This window comes from Oenanthe melanoleuca, chromosome 4, assembly GCF_029582105.1.
Source record: "Oenanthe melanoleuca isolate GR-GAL-2019-014 chromosome 4, OMel1.0, whole genome shotgun sequence".
NCBI classification, from domain to species: domain Eukaryota; kingdom Metazoa; phylum Chordata; class Aves; order Passeriformes; family Muscicapidae; genus Oenanthe; species Oenanthe melanoleuca.
In genome coordinates this window covers 61,552,712-61,574,406 of record NC_079337.1, presented here as the reverse complement: position 1 = coordinate 61,574,406, position 21,695 = coordinate 61,552,712, and the positions used below count along the sequence as shown (strand labels likewise).

Sequence of the window (21,695 nt, the reverse complement as noted above, 5' to 3'; positions counted from 1 at the left end):
GACATAGCAAATGCTGGTCACAGGGCTGTGTCTTTATCAGTGCTACACTGTGTGCTCTGCAGGACTCACAGAATGAGAATTAGAATTAGAATTCTAGATCTGTAGGTTTCTTTGCAGAGACAGTACTTAAGGACTGTCAAACATGACATAAATACTTATGCCATTTTAAAAATAAAACATTAAAATGAATAATATTTGGAGAGGAAAGTGATACTTTCAAAAGGAAAATACAAATAACTTTAAAAGGAGCATGCCATCACCATGCATGTATAGAAAGCACTTTTTCCTTTTCTGTAAATTGTACAGTTCTAGGATAACTCAAGGAAAACCCTGTCAGCATCATCCAGTTAAAAAAATAATCCTTATAAGAGACAGCTTGGTAGGAGGGATCTCAGTCATGGGCTGACAGCTCAGGTTTTTTTCACTTTGGGTGGCTAAATTCTGCTCACACCTGAGACCCAAGTGACTTAAACAGAGTATGTTATTACATCATATTAACTAATATGAGCACAGAATGCTGACTTTTACATTTCCAATCTATATGTTAAATGTTTTTCTGGGGGAAAAACACCCTTTTTCTTGACCTCCACAGAATTAATTTTGAAAATTTCTACAAATAATGAGGTGGATTTCAAAACAAATAATAATAATGCACAATTATTGTAACATTGTCTATTTCCGAAACTAAAGCTATCTGGCAAGATAAAAGTTGGAATCTATAAGAATCAGAATCATAGAAATCCTTCTGGAGTAACAGACTATAAAAATCAGAAAGGAAAGAGTTCAAAGAAACAATGCATCTGAAGAACAAAATTCTAGATATTCTCTCTATACATAGCTTGTATCAATACCTACATTTAACCATCACGGAGCACTTCACTGTGCTAAAACATTTTTACTGTTACTGTTATTATCATTATTATTATATTATTCTGTTTACTGGTAATTTCCAAGGTAGATGGAATATATAATTTTAACTTCTTTTCCACAGTAAAACTCAATCCTATTCCAGTAGACTACTGGAATTTTCATTCTTCTGAGATGATCGGAGTTGTTGCCCACTAAAGCAAAGCAGGGATAGAGACAGGTGGGTGGACAGGAAGGTAGGGAGGCAGATCTTTACCTTGAACAACAAAATTGACAGCCTGCCTCTCTGCTTGAGTGCGTAGCTTGTAATCCTGTGCATTGATATTGGCCAGTGGCCTTTTGCGTCCCATTATGGAAACCACATAACCTTGCAGGATTTAAATAAACAATACTTTTATGGGATACAGAGTGATTAAAATTAAATTTCAAAAAGTCTTTTTGAAGATAATACAGATATTTGCAATTATGTGCTGCCTAAGTCAATTTAATATTTTGTCCTCTGAAAATAGTCAGAGCTTGTTTAAACCTTCAATGCCTATTGTATTTTTGGTTTAAGAATTATTTCATTCAGAGAACTGATACATGTAATACAAAGAAAACTTTTATTCTTTAAGGCTGTTATTTTTATGAGGAATTTCTACTGATAAACCAGCAAACTCTCTCTGTGGGAGATTAAACTATAAATACCTAGCAGAATTAGTTATCTATTAGCAGCCATAATTAGAGCTTTCCACACCATGAACAGTTTACTTGGGAATAGTAAAGAAAAATCAATTTGTAGAGTAATTAAATCAGTAATGAATATTTCCCAGAAATATGAAATAGGTTTTTTTTGGGGAAAAAAAGTTGTTTTTTTTCTTCAGTTTTCTTTAAGTAGTATTTTTGTGTTTCTTTCACAGCCAAGCTTTCTTAACCATAGTGTGGTGGGATTTTTTAGTTTAAAAGAAACATAAAAACACAGTTAAAGCTTTATGTTAGGCCTAATGATGTATTTTTCTTAAAAAACCCTATTTGGAGGGCATGTGAGAGGAGTTGAGAGAGGAAAAGAGATGTGAGGATCCTCTTGTCAAAATAACACACACAAAACTTAGCTTATCTTCAAAAATAAACTTCTATTCTTATTTTAAGGAAGATGAAAAATCATCCATGTTAAAAATACATCTTGAAAAAAATTTTCTTTATATTTCTGATCACCTTGACTACCCACAAATTGTCTTTAGATGTCATGGAAGTTCAGACTGAGCAAGCACAAGTGGTGAGGACACCTCTTCAAACAAAAACCTTATTATGGACAACACATATCCAGGCTTGTGTGCAGAGGATGAATTAATTCAGCTTTCTGTGAATTAATGCATTTCCAGGAGCACTGATACCAAAAGTAGCAGTTTTGAAACAAGGAACAGAACTATCTGGAAGTTAGAGTATTTTTGGCAATCAGTCTTCCCAATTTAACTAATATTTTCCATGAAGAACAGTATTTAAAGATGGAATTCTTGAAACACTGTATTCTTAGGTAAAATTAGACTTTCTGTAATATCCTTATTCCTGTGAGGTATGACTCCTAACTGAACACCATCCTCAAACAACCACCATCATCCATGTAACAGTGAAAGAGAAGGTGCCTGGTGTCAATGATTAATCTGAAAATGCATGCCTGAATGAGGTCCTAGTGTAGTCTTTTCAATATGGCAATAATTTCATAAAAAACAACAGCATGATAGTAATATATACACTAACAAATATCTTCCTCATAAAAGAATTATTTATATCCTCATCATGTCTACATGGAGTATCAGACATCCATAACAAATAATATTAGTCAGGGAGGTGCTCCTCACCTTTGAACTGCAAATAAGTTAAGAAAAATTACCTTCTAATGAGCTCAATAAGTTGGAATGTTTTTGTTGGAAAGTTAGAATCCAGGGTGGATTAACAAGAAAAATATTAAATAATATTGATCTGCTTCAGATTGCTAAAGCTTGTACAACCTAAACAGATTGCTCTTCTATCTTTAATGGTTAAAAATGGTTGATAGGCAGGAGTGTAAGGAGGAGTAAGAAGTAATTAGACAAGTGTTCTTTGATGACTTTAAAACATTAGTCATGACATTCCTGCCTACTTAACTCATAAACCAGATTCTCTTGCACAGAAGTCTCTTTATTGAAATTAATTCACTTTTAAGAAGAATGCTAAGTTATTTTAAATATACCATAAATATATCATAAATGTGCAATATTTTACTAGGCAAGTTATGCTGGGCTTAATTACAACTAAAAATGGATGTTTGGTAATTTTACTTTTCTTGAGAAATATTAATAAACAAAGGAATGCAAATATGTGACACAATGAGAGTTCATACTTTCAGTAGATTTTGAGACCCTACAAAGTACAAAAAATGAATACTACCAATTTTCATAACTATAAGTGAATTACATGTTTCTGTTGTGACACGCATATGATGGGTAATATTATATTGCAAATTTACCATTTATTTCTAAAAACTGTCTTAGTACTGCACGCTCTATTAAAAAACAAAAGAACTCAATTTTGACTGTTCTGCTAATTAGCTTTTAAAAGACAATATTTCAAGCAGCTATGTTTTCTCTTCTTAAATTACTGCACTCCTAGGATTCACTAAATATAAATGAATATGTAGACTAAAAACAAATTTGATGCAAGAAGAGTTTGCAGCTGCTGGCTCCAGAAGGACTCTGCACACATCTGTCACTGCAGCTACCACCTGAACTTCAAGAACATAAAGTCTGATTAATGCAAAGAAAAAATAAATTTAAAAAAATTTGCTGTGTCAATTGACTGAACTTCCACAGTCCAGCAGCCATGAACCCAATTTATTAGATAGAAGATTCCTTGGGCTTTTTTTCTGTTGGAGTATATTATATGTCAAAATGATGCAGTGTAACTTGACATTAAGTGGGGTTCATTCTGAGAACAGATGTCTTATTCTGTTAGTATCTTTCTGAGAAAAGGCAGACTTAACCAGCTCTTTTTAGGGCTAAAAAGAAAAAAAAAAAAAAAAACCCAAACCTGATTCACCAAGAAAGGATATTCCATCTTTTTTTGTTGTCCTGTAACTATCTGAATTTGGGTCAAGCTGAATCTTGTCTTCACCACTGTCACATACTGCAGATCAGTAAACAAAATATGGTCACAGACTTTGGATTACCTTTATTTCGGCACTGTTCAATGGTTTTCTTTGTAAATTCATGTACTTTCTTGTATTTTTCCATAAAACTCTCTATAAATTTACTGGCTTGAACTGGAGTAATTCCCAAGCAGTCAGCGAGACGCTCTTTACCTGGTGATACAGAAATTATCTCTACTATGCAATAAAGCAGAACAGAAAACCACTACATACAATAGCATTGTTTCATGCACAATTAGTGGAATTAGTTAACTTGACTTACCTCTTATGAAAGAGGATGCATCTGATACACTAAAATCATATTGCAACAAAATAAATGTTTAACCCTGAGCTTGAATGTTTTACTGAAGTTACTGGATTAAGCATATAATTAATAAGAAGTACATAAGAAGTATGCAATTAAGAAATTCTTAGTTATAATTTATACCTCTAACGTGCTGAGATCTCTTTTGTTCACAGAGCAATGCTGTTGCTTTAGGTATCATTTTACTAGTTCAGTGTTGCAATCTCCAAACTTCGAAGAGCAGATAACGATTTGAAATTAACTTTAAACAAACACAAATATAAAGACAATATAAAAAAGGATGGATATGTTTGAGGTTGAGTTTAGCTAGATACTTTAGAGTTTAGCCTGAATTTAGAAAGGATGTTTGGAGTCTGAGTCCCACAGATTTCAGTCTTAGGCTCCTCAATGTCAGTGGAAATTTGGGTACAAGTTTTGAGATAAAAGGGTCGGAAAAAGAAAAAAAAATGGAAAAAGAAAAAAGAGAAAAAGTGTTTAAACAGAGAGAGAAAGGAATAACAATAGCTTTTGGACAGGATATAGGTGCACAATGTCTGTTATGCTGGATCTAAGAGCATTTTTAAGAAAAGGTGGAAAAAACCTGAAGATATTCCAGAGTGTGAAAATATAAACTAAGAGCTACAGTTTAAACTCACTTACAAATCAAACAGTTCCAGTAAAAATAAAACATACGTCAATATTACTCATATGAAGTTTGAAAGATAAATATATTTATGTCTGCTGCACAGCAACACAAAACCAGCACTGTGTCTGTAAAAAACATAAACTGAGAGGAGACATCTCAAGGCACCAAAGGCACAGAATAGTCATTGTCACGGTAAGACTGTCAAGAAAAATTGTCTAGCACTTCGAAAAGAGAGAGGATTTCAGCCACCTAAATGCCATCACTGTCAGGCTGATGTGCATTTCAGAACAATTCCTGGAGCATTTTGTTCTCTGTCACGCCAGGATCTGCACTGAGTTGCAAGGACACCAGTCTGGACAAGGTGCTGGGGGAAAAAAATCACACAGACATCCAGGATGACATTTGCTGAGCTATTATAGATCTGTACTCTTTTTTTTTTTTTTTTTTTTTTTTTTTGACATCTAATTAATTTGGGTTTTCTTCCTGGGTCAGAAAATGACAAATCTATCTGATAAAGCAAACGTTGCTAACAGCTAGAAGACTGCTGTAGCTTCCTTAGAGAACTGTAACATCTAAGTTTGTCCATGTTATACATTTAAAGAACTATTAATACACAGAACAATTGCATGAAATACTAGGAAAATTAAAGTACAATATTAGCAAGGACATCTGAAAGGTCCCAGGGAAATGCAGTTCTCAGGAAGCAAAAAGAGGGGGATGAACAGCCACATAATTGTGTCAGATCATGCTCCACAATGCAGGAGTACAGGCCATGCAAGGCAAAGCCCAGGAGCAGACTGAACCTTCTCTGAGCACTCTTCTTGAATTATCTGTGCCAGGGGAATTATTAGCAGCAGCCTGTTTCAGTGTTCTCCATTCTGCAATATCATCTTTCAAAAATGAAAATAGCATTAGTTTCCATTTAAACCTTGTGATAGCCCTCTGTGTCAGTTCAGGGCTTGAACATACTGCCATGAATAGAAGGAATTCCAAATTTTACTGATGTTTAAGTTGCCTTGTTTTTGTTCTACAAAATGACTAAGGCAGAAGCAGGTAAATTGAACTGCTCCAAATCAACCAAAAACTTATAGAATGTCCTGAGCTGGAAAGGACCCCCAAGGATCAATTCCTGGCCCTGCACAGGACACCTCAAGAGTCACACCATTTGCCTGAGAGTGTTGTCTAAATGCTTCCTGAACTATTTGTCAGGCTTGGGGTTGTGACCACTGCCCTGGGGAGCCTGTTCCACCACACCTGGGGTGCCCAACCACCCTCTCTGGGTGAAAACTTTTTCCTAATAACCAACCTTCTTCTTTATTATCCTTCAGAATTAAAGAAAAGACTTTGAATACAAGAACTAAGTGTAACCTAAAGCTAAGAAAACAAAAAGAAAAAAAAATTACTATTTACTATATGAAAGGTTAATAAAAACATAATAAGCATAATATAGGCAAGCTCCTCATGAAAGTGTTTTTGTAGTTTTCAATCCTAAAAGAACTATTATTCACACTCTTCAGTTGTATCAAAATATCTCCTTAATGAAAAGTGAGCTGTCTTTTGAAGGGAGACAAATCGTGGGTGGAATTCAGTCCATCAATTTCAGGTATTTAACAATTACTTTTTGCCAGCCCAGTTTCCATCTAAGTGGTTTAATGATATCATTTCATGTCTTAATTAGGATCTGATCACACTTCTAATGAACTGGAAATTTCTTATTATCTTTGAGGTGCTTCAACTGCCCTTGAGATAGAGGGACACAAAGCAAACAAGTAAATGGAGACACCTATATCAAGCACTGCTGCACTGAAATCTTTGGTGCCTGGTTCAGAGCAAGTGAGGGAGTGCCAGAACTGTGGTTAAATGTAAACATGAAAGTTCTCTATAGATGAGTAGACAGACATAGGTTCCACTGAGCCCCAGGAACTGAGGCATTTCTGATTATATACAGAACTACAGGGCATTCAACTGGTGGTGATTCATCTGATTACATCTGGTATCTGCCTGTTCCACCCACAGTGAAGGGAAGAGACAGGAAATGTGAAGCATTTGCATGGACCAAGGGGAAGGGATGATAATGCTGGCATTCTGTAAAATAACCCAGTGATGAAACCATTCAGGTGGGAAATCAAAGATTTGATTCCAGTCTCAGCAAAGGCAGGTCTAAATGTACAGTGCAGGGTACCAGTGCTAGGCTTTTTAATACAGATTTTATACAGAGGTTTTTAAACGAAATACAGCTTACTGTAAAAATGCAAGTGTGTATACATATACATATATACCCTTTAGGTGTGTATACAAACTACACACTTGCTTAAACATAAAATAGATATTCTGGAGAGCTGAATTTGATGCATTTCTTCCCAACTGAATGCCATAAACGATAAATGGAATACCCTGGCTGATTCTGCCTTTGGTTCAAGGATTCAGTGCAAAAGATGGCTCAGAAAGCATTCAAAACCAGGAACTCAAGATGCAACGTTAAGTGTTTCCAAGTTACATGAAGCCTGCAGCCCAGGGCTCTCATTTCCTAAATGACTTTCAAGAACTCATCCTCTGTAGAGAAAGTTAGTCAGCTGCTCACTGAAACCAACCCACAAGAGCTTCAAGGCTGATGACATACATGTACCTATCTCCCCAGAAAAGATAACTCTAAGCATGTATGAAGAATAAAAAGAGTTTGGCATCATTTAAGAAATAGCAGGCACTTTTGGCAAGTACGAAGAACATCTTGACTTATCTAGGACCTTGTCAGGACTTAGGCAGAATGGGTAACAGTGGATTTTTGCAAGTTTTCTGCAGTTCTGAAGAAATGGTAGCAAATATTAAGACTCAAAGTAAGGGAACACTTTTACACTGTGAGGGTGTGAGAGCACTGGCACAGGTTCTCCAGGGAGGTGGTGGAGCCTTGAAGACGTTGAAAATCTGGACACAGTCCTGGACAAACAGCTCAAGGTGTGCCTGTTTGAACAAGGGGCTGGATGACCTCCAAAGGTCCCTTCCAATCCCTGCCATTCTTTGATTCTATAAGTGTGTTTTAAAACAATATTGGAGTTTTTAAAATTTTATTCCAGTTATTCTCATCTCTGTCTATATACTGAGAGGATACAAAGTCCAGCCCAAATTAGATAAATGTTTCAGTTTTATCAGCAGTAAAGAAATATAAAATAAGATAATCTTTGCATATGGCAATGTAACAACATTCATTTCATAATTTTTATGCTGAGTAGATGATTTAATAATCCTGGATAAATATATAAATATAATACTCTGACAAACTTTTACTCACCTTCAGAAATTCAGTCTACTCATATAAATTATGAATAAAGTATAAAGTATAAATTTACAGTAGCTGGGGTTTTTTTCTAAAAATGCCTACCTGCTCCATAAACCACTGAGTAAACTATACGCTTTGCTTGCTCTCTATCAGCATGTTTCACTTGGTCACTTGGAATCCCTTTCCTAAACAAACAAAATTCACACATCTTCAGTTAAAACTAAGTTGTTATCCACAGAGAAAACTTATTTAAAGTCAATAATCATTTAATAACTACAAAATTTTAAGATATGAATAGACACACTTAAGGGCTTTTGTTGTCAGCCAGAAATGCACAACTACTTTACAAATTTTCATAGTGATAGTCCATAGTAAATGCAATTATTTATTTTAATTTTAATCTTCTCCTTTCTTTTTCAAGTAAATTCTTGGTTAGGAAAAATTCTACTACTGTATTACTAGTTTTTCAGATTGAGGAGGCTTTAATAGTGGCTCATGAGAAAAAATCATTACTTCCAGCAACAACATATCTTCAAGATGTGAGGATCTAGAGACTCAAAACATAAATCTGACCTAAAGCTTGTTTAAATAGGATTATTATCAGGGCTTCAGTAACAGAAATATCCAACCTTTTCAAGAAATGACTGATACAAGCAAGCACTGCTTGCTCCATATGCCTTACAGAGCTCCACAATAGCAAGGCTCCATAAAACAGCAGCAGTGGCTGATTCTGAACTCAAGAGAGAATCCAGATTACTTCCACCCAAGTGCCCTCCTTCCCAGTTCCCATTCTCTCACCTGACATTAAACAGTCCTACAAAAATGCTGATGGATTTAGCAATATGAAAAATGAAAAGCTATGACTCTGCAATCATCAAGTACGTGCCACCTATAGTTCTCCTTATCAAAATGCAGCTTCAGAAAGAATATTGACATTATTAACAACTGAAAGCATTGAAGAATATTGATCATTTGGTTTAAATGGAAGGGTGCTGGGGGAAATCATAAATGCACACTCTGAAATCAAATACCTACAAAAATTGTATTTGAAACATGGAGATTAATGGCTATCAGAGATACTTGATGATATCTGCAGCATTTGGGAAAAAGTCTCCCCATGAGACTATCAATTTTTTAATTATTCAGGTTGCATTTTTAAAAGCAAAGTTTTCTAAGTTTGCAATGAAAGCTTTTTTGTCATAAAAGATGATTTGTTGTGAAGGTTTTAGTTGAGAAGCTTTGAGAAAATGATGTATTTCTCTGCATCTTCTTCAAGGAAAGTCTTTCACCACTATTATGATACTCAAACTCCTAGAAAATCAGCAGAGCCACCAATTTTTGCTTGCTTACCTCATACACTGATTTTAGCCAAGCCTATGCTCAGTGCTGGTATAATTAGGCATTTAGAATGATAAACAGGCAGACCCTGAATGAAATTAGATTTAAGCAAGCTTTTATGGCAGTACAGATTTTATGAAGAGGAAAAATAAAACTGAATTTCAAGCCTTCACTGGGGCAAAAAGTCTTTGGTTTTGCAGAAGTTCACATTGTTCCTTTGGATACTACTAACTACTCAAAGATGAAACAAAACTTTTCACTACTCAGTTTAGTTGAGAAACAAGAATAATTTAATAGTGTTTCCACCTGTAATGAAGACTGTCCCCACTTAATCATTCTGCCAGTTTGAGACTCATAATTTACATTCTTAGCTGTGGCAGGTCAAGAGTTATAGATCTTTTGAACATAGTAGGTTGAGATTCCCAGTTGTACCTGAATACAAGGACAAAGTAGCTATAGGAGCTAATAAGTGCAGAATTAGGAAACTGGACATCATTAAGGATTTCCTGAAACAATCTCCAGCAGAAAGACTGCAGGAATTTCCTGTAGAACCTGGCAGAGACCCACACAGCCACTTGAGAAAGCATCAATCCCAAGGGAAAAAAGAATCTGGTAAGACAGCAAATATCACCTGAGGACCTTTCTGACACACAAAACTAAGACTGGGGAATGCTGAAACAGGAAACCCTAGAAAATGTAATAGTGCTTTCCTAATACTGCACAATTTGAACTAGAAGATTGGACAAGGCAAGAAGTGGGAGAACAGCAGCAGAATTTACTTGCAGATTTACTAAGTCAGAGGCCAGAGACAACTGAGAGGCAGTGGGTACATCAGCTGCTCACTTCTCTGGAAAGGAAGGGAGACAACAGAAAGGACATAGAGGGTAAGAATCATGAGACATAGATATTTATCAGACCATGGTACTGAGGGAGACACAAGGTGAGACCTGCTGGGAGGGACTGGTGGTTCTAGAGAAGTTTTAGTAGTGAAAGAAGACACTAGAACTGGATTGTGTGCACAATTAGAATTGCTGCTAGAACTTTGATTATGATTTTGCATTATCCAAGCTTCAGCTTGCAGGGCTGGCTGGAAAAAAACAGAAATGGTCTTACTGCTGTAATCATGACTGGCAGTGTCAGCAACCACAGTAAAACCTTGCCTAACAAAGTTATTGGTGCAGATGTACATGCATCATGTATTTGTGGCAACCCAACAGTCACTCAGAATTTTCTGGTCTGTGGTTAATCAAGAAACATACAGACAAAATTAAAATTTTAGAGCTTTATCTCAAATATTTCCTTCAATATATGTTATAAGAAAAATGGTCAGTCAACACCTCCAAGTGTGTCAGTGGGAAATGTGAACACTGGACAGAGAGGCATTACATCTATCACTCAGAGTATTTGCAAATTTATGTACCACATAAAAGAATACATAATTATAAGGTATGAAATTGACATATAAATCAAAACTGCTTGAGCAAACAGAAGTCATTAATCATAACTATTAATTTTTTTTTCTAATAAACGCATTTTTTCTGTATTGACAATGATTGGCTTCTACCAGTGTTTGATTCCTTCTGTAATACAGAGAGGCATTCCTGCAGTTTGAGACAAAGGCTATTTATTCCTTTGAATAACAAAATTAAAGGGGAGTTGTGCAGTTTCTCAGAACTGCAGCAGCCATGCTAGAAATCCCCAGTGGGCTTTCTGCTTTATCCTGTTTCCTTTACAAACTAATTTACATTTGTGGTAATTGATTTGTTTTAATGGGTACTGTGAGAACCTATTTCAAGATATAACCTTTATTTTGCCTTTGGACTCATCATGGAACACCATGATATTGATAAAAAGACATTTTTATCTGCATACTTGCATAAGAAATTTTTAGCAAGCCGTTCAGTGCATGCAAGTACTCAGTGCTGAAGTGTGGTAGGATCTTTAGTGGAAATGCTTTTTTTTTTTAATAAATTTGAATCTGAAAATGGAAGGTAAATGGGCATAAAGTAGTCTTAGCTGTTAGGTAGTGACACTGAGGCAGCATATCCAGTTCACCCAGCACTGTCTGGACAGCTGGAGTAAGAAGAAGACCATTAATGCAATGTTATAGAAAATGTTGCAGGAAAAGAGCTCAGGAGGAAAAAGAATTTGCTGCAGATTTTTTTGTGGAAACAGCAAAATTTCTGTAGTCCTGCAGGAAGTAAATATACAGGCACTAGTTCTAGCATGAAACATATTTTTCCATTTTATTCTCCTTCTCATTGCTCTCTCTCAAATATGCTGGGAAATGTTCAACTTCATAATCAGTATTTTCACCATCTTTAAATCTCGAAATTGTGCAGTATTTCACCTCCTACATTCCTGTCCTTGCCTGCATACTTGTCTCAGGCTATTTCCACATCTCTTATTTGTTTGTCCTTTACTTTGTTTAGCACTGATTGCAAGTACTTTGCCTTACAGTACTTTATTTGATAGACATGTCTTAGGTAAAATAAAGAACAGCCCTCAGTGCTGGAAGACATGTTCAGGTTGGCAAATCTCAGTATCCTGGGAAAGAGTTAGCAGATCTAAACAATCTGGAAAGGTCTGTGAGGGCAGCAAACAACTTGCAGCCAAAAACTGTAGAATATCTAACAAACACAGTGAGACTAGAGATACTTAAAGTCTTTAAAAAGGTGGCTCTACTAAGAACTGGTCTGTGTGTCTAAAAGGGAATAGCTGCCTAATTCTGAGAGTAAAAAACATGGAGAAAAAAATTTCTAGCAAACAGTGAAGAAGAATAACATGAAATTATGATTACAAAGCAAAGTGGGGATATGAAACAAAAGGAATATATAATATATTACTTTTTCAGAGAAAAGACTTTTAATATTATCGTAATTTCTCCAAAATTCACTATACATTTTCATTTATTAATGGGGTTTAATGGACATCTCAAAGGGTTTCTACTGAATTAAGTCTTAAGTCTTCAATATATATGAACACTGATTTTCTTTATACCCAAGAAAAATAAAGCACTCATATCTGTAATTTCAAGAAAGTTAACTGCAAACAGGAATAACACATTTAATACAGAGTAGATATCTCAATGGATTAATTTTTACCTGTACAGGATACTAAAAAAACCTAACATTAATTTTAATATACAGGTATGAGCTCACATAATATAAACACACACACAAAAAAATAAAAATATTAAAGAGGCCACAGGGCATAACATATGAGCAATGGTAAAATAAAACCTTGAGAACAGGTAGAAGTGGGAGGAAATCAGTCCTAGAAGAATGCGATAAGACATTCCAGAATTTCTGGGAAATGCTGTGTGGTGACGGAAGTCAACTGTTTATGCACAGGAAAAGGCAGAACAAACTCCCCAAACACAATATCTGGCAGGCATGCCTTGCCTTGATCTGCACTGCACTCCAGCCAAGCTCAGCTCAGTCATAATAGCCACAAACTCTTGGCTGCTCTCTTGCACCTGCAACTAATCCAAGTCCAAGCTGTGAATTGTTGATGTGGGAAATGAGATGGAGTGGCATTAAATTCATTTTTTATGTGGTCATTAATGTCCAATAAATGAGTGAATATATGAGTGAATACACATTTGTTCATCTGATGGCTTTTACAGCTTTTTTTTATTTTCATCACTGAACTGTATAAATCTCATTTTCAATCACCTGTAGCTGTTTAATAGCAGATAAGGGTTTTATATTCTGTAAGTTTGTGCCTGGAACTTTATGCTGGGATATGAAACAGGTACAGAGACAATTTATGTAATCAGTAAAATCAGAAAACCTAGTTTTACAGCATTATGACCATTGGGTAGATCATGTAAGAGGCAAATTCTGAAAGCTCAGTTTTTCAGTTTAACAGACCTTATATCTGTGGCAACCAGAATATCTATAGCAATGTATTTATCCAAGACATATGGAAAAAAATTGGCTACCTGCAACCCAGTACATTCATTGCTAATGCAATGAGCAAGAATAAACAATTTTTTTGAAAGCTCCTACACCATGACTCATGGAAAATGCTGACAAGGCTTAGGCATACTTTGTCTCAGACATTCGTAAGGTAATATGCAGAAGCAAACTTGGAATTACTTTTGCCTGGCTAATCTCTGTTACAAAATATAGAAAAGGAAGTAGCTGGGAAACAGTTTCCCTGAAGACACAGTCATATCAAAATGTATCACTACTTCTGCTTTGCATCAATCAAGAGCCAGATGTAAGCTGCATACAATTAGCCCATCCTTTTTTCATACAGAAATTTTAAATGTATGGTTTCTATGCTTTCTATAACCATGAGGTATTTACACAACAATGTTCAAAACAAAAAATAATGAGATTATCTTTCACATAAGAACATGAAGACAGCAGGATGAAAAAGGAAATTTTTCTATACTGCCCAGAAGAGTGGAAATACAGTTAAGATACTTTTCTAAAAACAGGAAAGAGACCTCTCCACAGAGAAGCCATGGAGTCCCCCCATTCCTGCAGATGTTCACAGCCAGGCTGGATGGGCTCTGAGTAACCTGGCCTAGTGAAGGTGTCTCCTGGCCATGGTAGGAGATTGGAACTATTGAGTCTTTAAGGTCCCTTCCAAAACAAACCATTGTACGATTCTATGAAAAAAAGCATCTACAAAGAATAAAATGCAGACTAACATCTTGTTGGGATGAGCAAGCTTTGCTGTGAAGGGAGACAGCAGGTCAAGAGTAACAGAAAGATAAACCTTTCTGATGTAACCTAAGTTTATAAAAGTTTTGGTTGTATTTTTTCATCTACGTCACTTCTAAACTCATGTCTGACTCAGAGGTTATGTCAAATGTTTGCATTTGCAATTTTATCATGTCCTGGGTTGTGTGAGATAAAAGGTTACAGAATAACACAGAGCAACTCCTCACACCACAGGAAACCAGATCCCTCAGGTCTCTTCCTCCTAACCAGAAGGGCAATACATAATATTACACATATATACCTGTATATTTATCCCTACCCTGACATCAGGAGAGGCAGAGCTGTCTTCCAGCAGCCGCTGCAAATGCTGGAGGATCTCTGGCATGGATCTACCATGTAAATATAGGGGTCATGTACTTAAATGCAGAGTGGGGAGAGTCACAACACACGATCCAGGAGTTTGACACAGTGTTTTATTTAGTTACAAGGTTTTTTTAAAAGTTTTTATTTGTATTCAACTTCTTTGAATGAAAGACTACAGTTGTCAGCTTGATGCCATCCTTCCCAGACTACAGCCAACTCTAAAACATTTTTGTCATTGTGTCTCTTTTCCCTTTGGGTATGCCACCCTATCAAACTGTGGTTTAATTTATTTTATATCTATTTAGCACCAGGAAAATCTTTACAACCCCTATAAAACACTTTTGCAAGAATCCAGAAGCATCCCTTAGTGTTTTAAAACTTCTTCTAGTAGTTAATCATAAAATAATTTATTTTGTCTCAGTAGCCTCCATAATCCACTGCATGAAGATTCATTTTGGAAGTCTTCAATCCCCTTTTAAAAAGCATGGTATCTAAGTTCCATGTATTTTAAATAAGATAAAGACATGTCTTTGCAGGTTGCTGTGAGGGTCAAAAGTCTTCTGTTGTTATATTTTAAAGCAGCAGGGAACCAGATAAAGCAATTGCAACAAGGTTATGTCATAAATTATAGCTATCATCAGTAACAATTTGCTGAGAGATTAATTTGGGACTGAAGTGATCCATTATCTTTATTAAGATATTTACTGGCATCAGCTATCAGATACTGAAGAGATAAATTAGATAGTACTTATTTTCAGTGCCCTTCAATAGAAAAAGGCCACTTATAAGATTTTTCTAAAAAATGCACAATTCTGGACATACATCAGTTGGAACAGAAAGTCCCTGACATTGACATAAGTTCTTAATAGAGCACCCTGAAACCTTCACCTTGCCTCTCCTTCACCTCTGTAGGAAAAAAAAAAAAGGGCCTTCACCTCACATATCTATAGTCTTTATTTATTTCTGAGCCACAAGGACAGTCTTATTTTAGGGCCTCTGGGTCTGTGAGTACAGAAGAGAAGGAAGCCAGGGTAACTAACTTCCCACGCCAGGTGTGGGTGTGAGCATCGACAGTGATGGGCACCATCACTGAAAGAACAAATAAATGCTAATGCATTAAGGGGTCTATGCAAACTGGGATGGCACAAAATTTCTCAGAGGCCATTTGTATAACACAAGAGTGACCAAATGCAAATTAATGCCCTTGGAGTTTTCTTTACTTATCACAAATACTTTTCAAGCTTTTCTTCAAGCAGCTTCAAATAGTTAAGACAGAACAGCAGCCATTTGGGGAGATGACACAGGCAGCTGCAGCAGAGCATCAAATAATTATACATCTTGGACCTACAGGAAGTGAAAAGTCTCATAAAGAAGTAGAGGGACCTACAGAGTAGCCCTTAGATAAATACCAGAAAGGTGAATCAGAAAGAACAGAGTTCTTAACATATAATCAAAGATGATGTAATGCCATCTCAGATATTACACAGAACAAAACATGGAGCTATCATATTGTTCCAACAACGTATATTTTGCTCAGGAAAAATAGGCAGGGAAGAGAGATGTCCCACTACATCAAACTGCATCCACTCAATACAGCAGAAAATAAGAGACAGACTGAAATATATTGGATGGGCAATCAAAAAAGAAAGAAATCAGTCAATCTACATATAAGGGTCTTGCACAAATTCTGCAGAGAAGGATAGAAAACTTCCTACCCCATCTTTTCCAATCTTCTCTATAAACACCTCTTTCAGCTTAAATTTCTACTATGCCTTGGGTCAACACTGAACTAAAGGCAAAAGTAAAAGTGAAGAATTAATTGCTTGATTCTTGATTTCATTAGAATTTAGCTTGACACTAGAGTTGAAGTTGAGTCAAATGAAATAAACAGAAATATTTTATTGAGCTCTGGAGCGTGCTCATAAAACAGAGCATTTTATCAAAGTCACTCTAGAAGGACATGACTGTTTGGAGGTTAGAGTTTCACACACAACAAAACCTTTCTATGAAATTGGCAAAGCCAAAAGCTACCAGACACCACAAAACAATTGAGGACTATCCAGCCTCCTCAGGGCTTGCTTTCTCTCTAGTTTCTGTGTTAGCTGTGGTGGTGGCAATTGTAAGACTTTATTTTTCATTTACTCTAGAAGGCTAAGAAAGCATTTAATATGCAATAATAATAAGCTTCCAACGTGACATAAAATTAAGCTGTCTGCTTAAAGTTCTAGTTAACTGCCTGGTTTATTTAAAGCTTCTAAAAACAAAAGCCATTATACTGCCTGAAGACTTTATTCTCTTTGCTTTATGTGCCATGCTAAACTAAAACTACAGCTACACTTCTACAAGGCAGTGCAAACTGCAAGGTGAAATTTCCACAGGTTGCCATACAGACTGTCAAAGTGTGAAGCAAGACAAGCATTAAATTTCATTAATGTAAACTATTGCAAATGAGCTTTCAAAACACATAGAAATCTCTTTGCAGCAAAAAGTAACACTGTTAAAATACTACAAACCAACACCCATAAGGTGTTGAACTTGGAGCTTAAGATGTTTTAGAACTCTGATTCTGAGAAGGTAAACTGAACATCTTCCCTTTTTACTTCATACAGCAGCAGCAGGAGCTGCATGTTGCAGAGCCTCACTTCCAACTTTTTTACTAAACAAGTTATTAAATCCAGATTCATAATGAATAGTACCTGTACAAGGTACCTGTCCCTAAATATGTGACTTGATTTGAAAGAGCATGCCTTCCCATTCAAACTGAAATTGTGTCTCTCTTAACTGCATATAAGAAACAAATTACTGATTCCACACTTTTTATCAGTATCACTCTAAATAAAGGTGCAAGATGAGAGATATTTTAGATATTAATCAGAACAGAAATTACATATATACTGCAAAAAATGCTTCTTCAGAATCTATTTCACCAAAGGAAAGTAGTAGAAGCCTTGAAACTAACTGAAAATTGTAACAGGATTATAAAACCAGACAAGAAATGTTATATTAACATTTAGTGAGTGTTCTAGCAGGCAGCACTGAGCTTAGGACTTCCTGATTTACAGTGAATCAATACAGGCTGAGTTACAGAACCAAACTTCAGAGCTGAAGAATCACAACACAGTAGTCACACATTCTAAACAGAGACTTCAGCAGAGATGCTCAGTTACAGTTATTTAAGGGGGCTACCATGTAACACACAGGAAAACTTTCCACTCTCTTCAAAGGATTCTAGAAGTAACCCTAAATACTCCCCCCAGCGAAGAATAGACATGATTATAACTTGTCTTAACACAGAAAAAGTTTCTTTCAGCATTTTATATGTGCTCAGTGGCATGGAATATCTCTTCTTCATTGCAACTCCAAAGACAAAGATTTTGCCATTTTGCAACGAATGAAGTGAAATGAGTTAACTCGAATTCATTTCAGACTTGACATTAAGGTCATAAAAAGGGGATAAATGAATGAACCCAAGAGATCATATGTCTTAGAAGATTAGAAGTGTATGAAATAGCCTGGATTATCTAAAAAATCTTTAGACAAACAAGGTGCTCTAAAAACCCTAAACTGGTATAGCTCATTATTGAGACAAAGAACAAAACTAAGAGAGCTCTGCTTGGGGGAGAGGGAGCTGTGTAACCCTGTGGCTGCATCTTGTAACTGTATGTCTGCTAATGGGGACAGAAGAGCTAAAGCTCTTCCTGCTTCCTTAGTAAAAATCCACCTGGATAAGCATGATTATTTAATTATTCCTTAATCACCTAACAAACACACAGGTGATATCTCTTGATTAATAATGAGTCTGTTCAAGCTTGTTGATAATATTTTCATAAAATTAATATATGACAAATGTTCACATCTGTTTAAAAACCATTCAGCTACAGATGAGGTGTTCACTTCTCAGAAATCTATTTATCTTATCCCTGACTAACTGGCCTTTGTTCTTGCTATTTGAGTAGGCAGCCTAACTGAATTCCATATCTACTATACCATACAGTTATAGGAATTAACCTGAAAAAATAGTATTTTGTGGAGGATTAATCTTTAATCTAATTAATACATAGAATGTATTTAAAACAAAGTTGTATAAAATGGATACAGGCAGGTGTATATATATTTAGTCAGCCTACCACCAAGCATTTGTGCATACTTGACCTTATCTTTTTCAAACAGACACAGTTATCTTTTAGTATAATTCAGCCCATGAGGACTTATTTTGATTAATTTCAGGAATATCCAAAATACCTTTGCTTATTTCCTGTGTTCTTCAGAACTCAGCAGGGTATCAGCAGATAGAGCTATTGTCAGGAAGTATCCTGAATTGCCAAGAGGCTGGAAAAACAAGAGTCCCTATTTTGACACAGTTCCTACCAGACCAACTGCCAGTATGCAACAGTTTGGCTCACCTGGCCACCATTGGATATAATAAGCTCTGTGAATCCCCTGCTTGGCAGGTGGTAAAGAAATAAAATTCCACACTTCCTGCAGGAAGACATTCTGTGAAGAACAAATCAAACCTTTCTGCACTGTTGTCTTTTTATTCAAGGATGGCTGAACTTATTTTTGATAAAAAAGACAACCCAAACACATAACAAAAATCCTTTTCTCCTTTCAACATGCTAATTCCAAGTTGTTCTGTGCTTTGCTTCTCACTAGGCTTTTTCTTAAGTAATTTCCAAAATCAGCATGTCAGTCTCTAATAAAGTTCAGAACAGACATTACCATGATCCCACAGAAATACCAGCTCAGGAGAGATGAACTTTCCTGTTTAGAACATTTTATAAACAGTCTGCAGTACCCAAGGTAATTGGAAATTAAATGCTCCTCTGACTATGGCAAAGATAATATAAGCTAAAGACCCTTCCATGTATTAAAAGCATCAACCAACCAAGCCTACACTATAAAAATTGAAATAAATTCTTTTCAAAATGATTGGTGGTAAAGAATTTATAAATCCCTTGGAATTCCAAGATAATTACACACTTCTTTATTTTAGATATAAACTGCCATGGCTACAAAGACATAATGAGATATGTCCTCTTATCTGCAGCCATTTTTTCTTAACTCTCTGAAGAGACACAGACTCAGGTGAACAATTATTAAGTCCAATTATTAAGTCTACTTACTAGAAGGTAAATTCAATATCTGGAAGAAGCACAGGTATTCATGCTGTTCTCCATCACCACACAAAAGAAAGCATTAATAGCATGAATATGAGAAAACAGATGACAGATGAGAGAGAAGGGAGTATTTTGTGGTTTGGATTGTACAAAACTCAGAGCTCAATGTGAAACAGGAGCAACTAGACCATTATCAAATTCTCCAGCCTTCTTTCAAACACTGCCATGAGTGCAGGCATTGCACACAACTGCCAAAAATTGTCCTTTCACTGGTATTATCAGAGTAAATACCACCCTTAAGGAGTATCCACTAATTACCTTGTTACTTTAATTCACCATCAGTAAATGTGTACAGGTTAAATTACAGTTCAGAACTAGAAACTGATACTTTAAAGAGAATGCTGGGATGGCAGCAGTTATCAGATTATTCAGATTATTATACCTTTTAATACACAACACATCTGTATATTGAACAGTATTGGAGCAATTCCTCTACTACACTGTAATATGCATTTTTAATAGAGATTTTTTGAACTTCTCCACTCTCCTATTCTTTTAGCTTTTAGAATTTAAGGAAAATTCATTGCATACAGGCAAACAGTTTGTGTGTTCTCTGATTCATACTCTCTGATTTCCATCTGAAAAAAAATTAGAGTACAACTGTCTAACATGTTATCTATTAAAGGCATTTCTCTGAGGCATAGACAACTTGGATATCATTATGCTGGATCTACAGACAATCTATAACACAGAATATATGACAGAAAATACCCAGGTAATTTATCACTGCATGGGAAAGTTTGTGCACAGGGACAATTATCTTTCTGCTCTCACACAACTGAAAATACACAGTTCATAGTAGTAATAAATTCATTCTTGTAAGTAGATCATCAATTTACAAAATATCTTTCTTAATTTCTCCCCTTCTGAAACAGCAAATATCATCTAAAGAAAAGGCACATTTACCATGAGAAGGTAACACCAAATCAATACAAACAATCTACAATTATTCAATCTCAGAGAAGAAATGTGATCAAGAGAATGTTCTTTGTTTTTCATATGTTAGTGTTATCCCTAGAGACTACAAATCATCTGGGTATTCCCCTTCTAAATTTCTGGATATAGGAGTATTGGACTTTCACTTCAATCCATTTGCAACAAATCTACTTACAGCATCTTTTCCTCTGAACTTCTTGGTTTATAAGGATATAGGGTCTACATGTTTTACCCTCTTAGTTCACAGTTATGATTTAGAAAGGGCAAAATGGTCTCATAAATCTGCTAAGCCATTTTTGACAGACAGATCAGTGTTCTATTTCAGGCTCGAGAACATAAAACAAATATAATTTGCAGATATGAGGAATATCTGTAGCAAATACTGGATCATAGTGACATCATCTTCAATCTTAAATTGAGCTTAAAATCAAGCTTGTTCAGAGCCATAAATAACAGTTGCATTTGCATGGCCAGGCTGCCCTCAGGACCCTTAATGGAGGGCACCACTGTGCTCTGCTGGATGCAGCTGAACTTGTCACAATTGGGGATCTCCAGTTGTCTGAGACACATTCTAACGACACGAAGGAAAGGACTTACCCACATATTTTAAGTATGGATTGTCGCTCCAATCATAAGAACCCTGAAGCAGTACTATCCCAATTCAAAAAAGCACTCAGGCAGGAAAGGAGGCAAAAGTCAGATAGGATGAAACAACATACCATGGTGTATTTAAGTACATAGCTAAATCAAGATACTTTTCCTGGTTTTTGATTCAATGTGCTCATTATGGGTATATGCTATGATGGAGGAACATCAACCTACTGAGAAGGGTGACAAAAGAACAGCTTGAAAGAGATTGGTAATCATTACACCTCTAATTAAGAAATTCTTCAAAGAAAGTGCAGATTACCTAAAAGACTAAGCTTATTTTTCAGCATCTATTTTTGAAAGTTATTTTAAAATATGCAC

The 21,695-nt window shown here is 35.8% G+C and overlaps 1 protein-coding gene across 1 annotated transcript in view; it reads right to left on the bottom strand.

Moving 5' to 3' along the window:
- POLN (DNA polymerase nu) overlaps window positions 1–21,695 on the bottom strand; it is an 85,183-nt gene that overhangs the window by 25,897 nt on the left and 37,591 nt on the right. The window contains exons 18-20 of the mRNA XM_056490545.1: window positions 8,336–8,418; window positions 4,052–4,183; window positions 1,124–1,234 (exon numbers count right to left, since the gene is read on the bottom strand). Coding sequence (XP_056346520.1) covers window positions 1,124–1,234; window positions 4,052–4,183; window positions 8,336–8,418 — 326 coding nt within the window. The remainder of the gene's footprint in view (window positions 1–1,123; window positions 1,235–4,051; window positions 4,184–8,335; window positions 8,419–21,695) is intronic.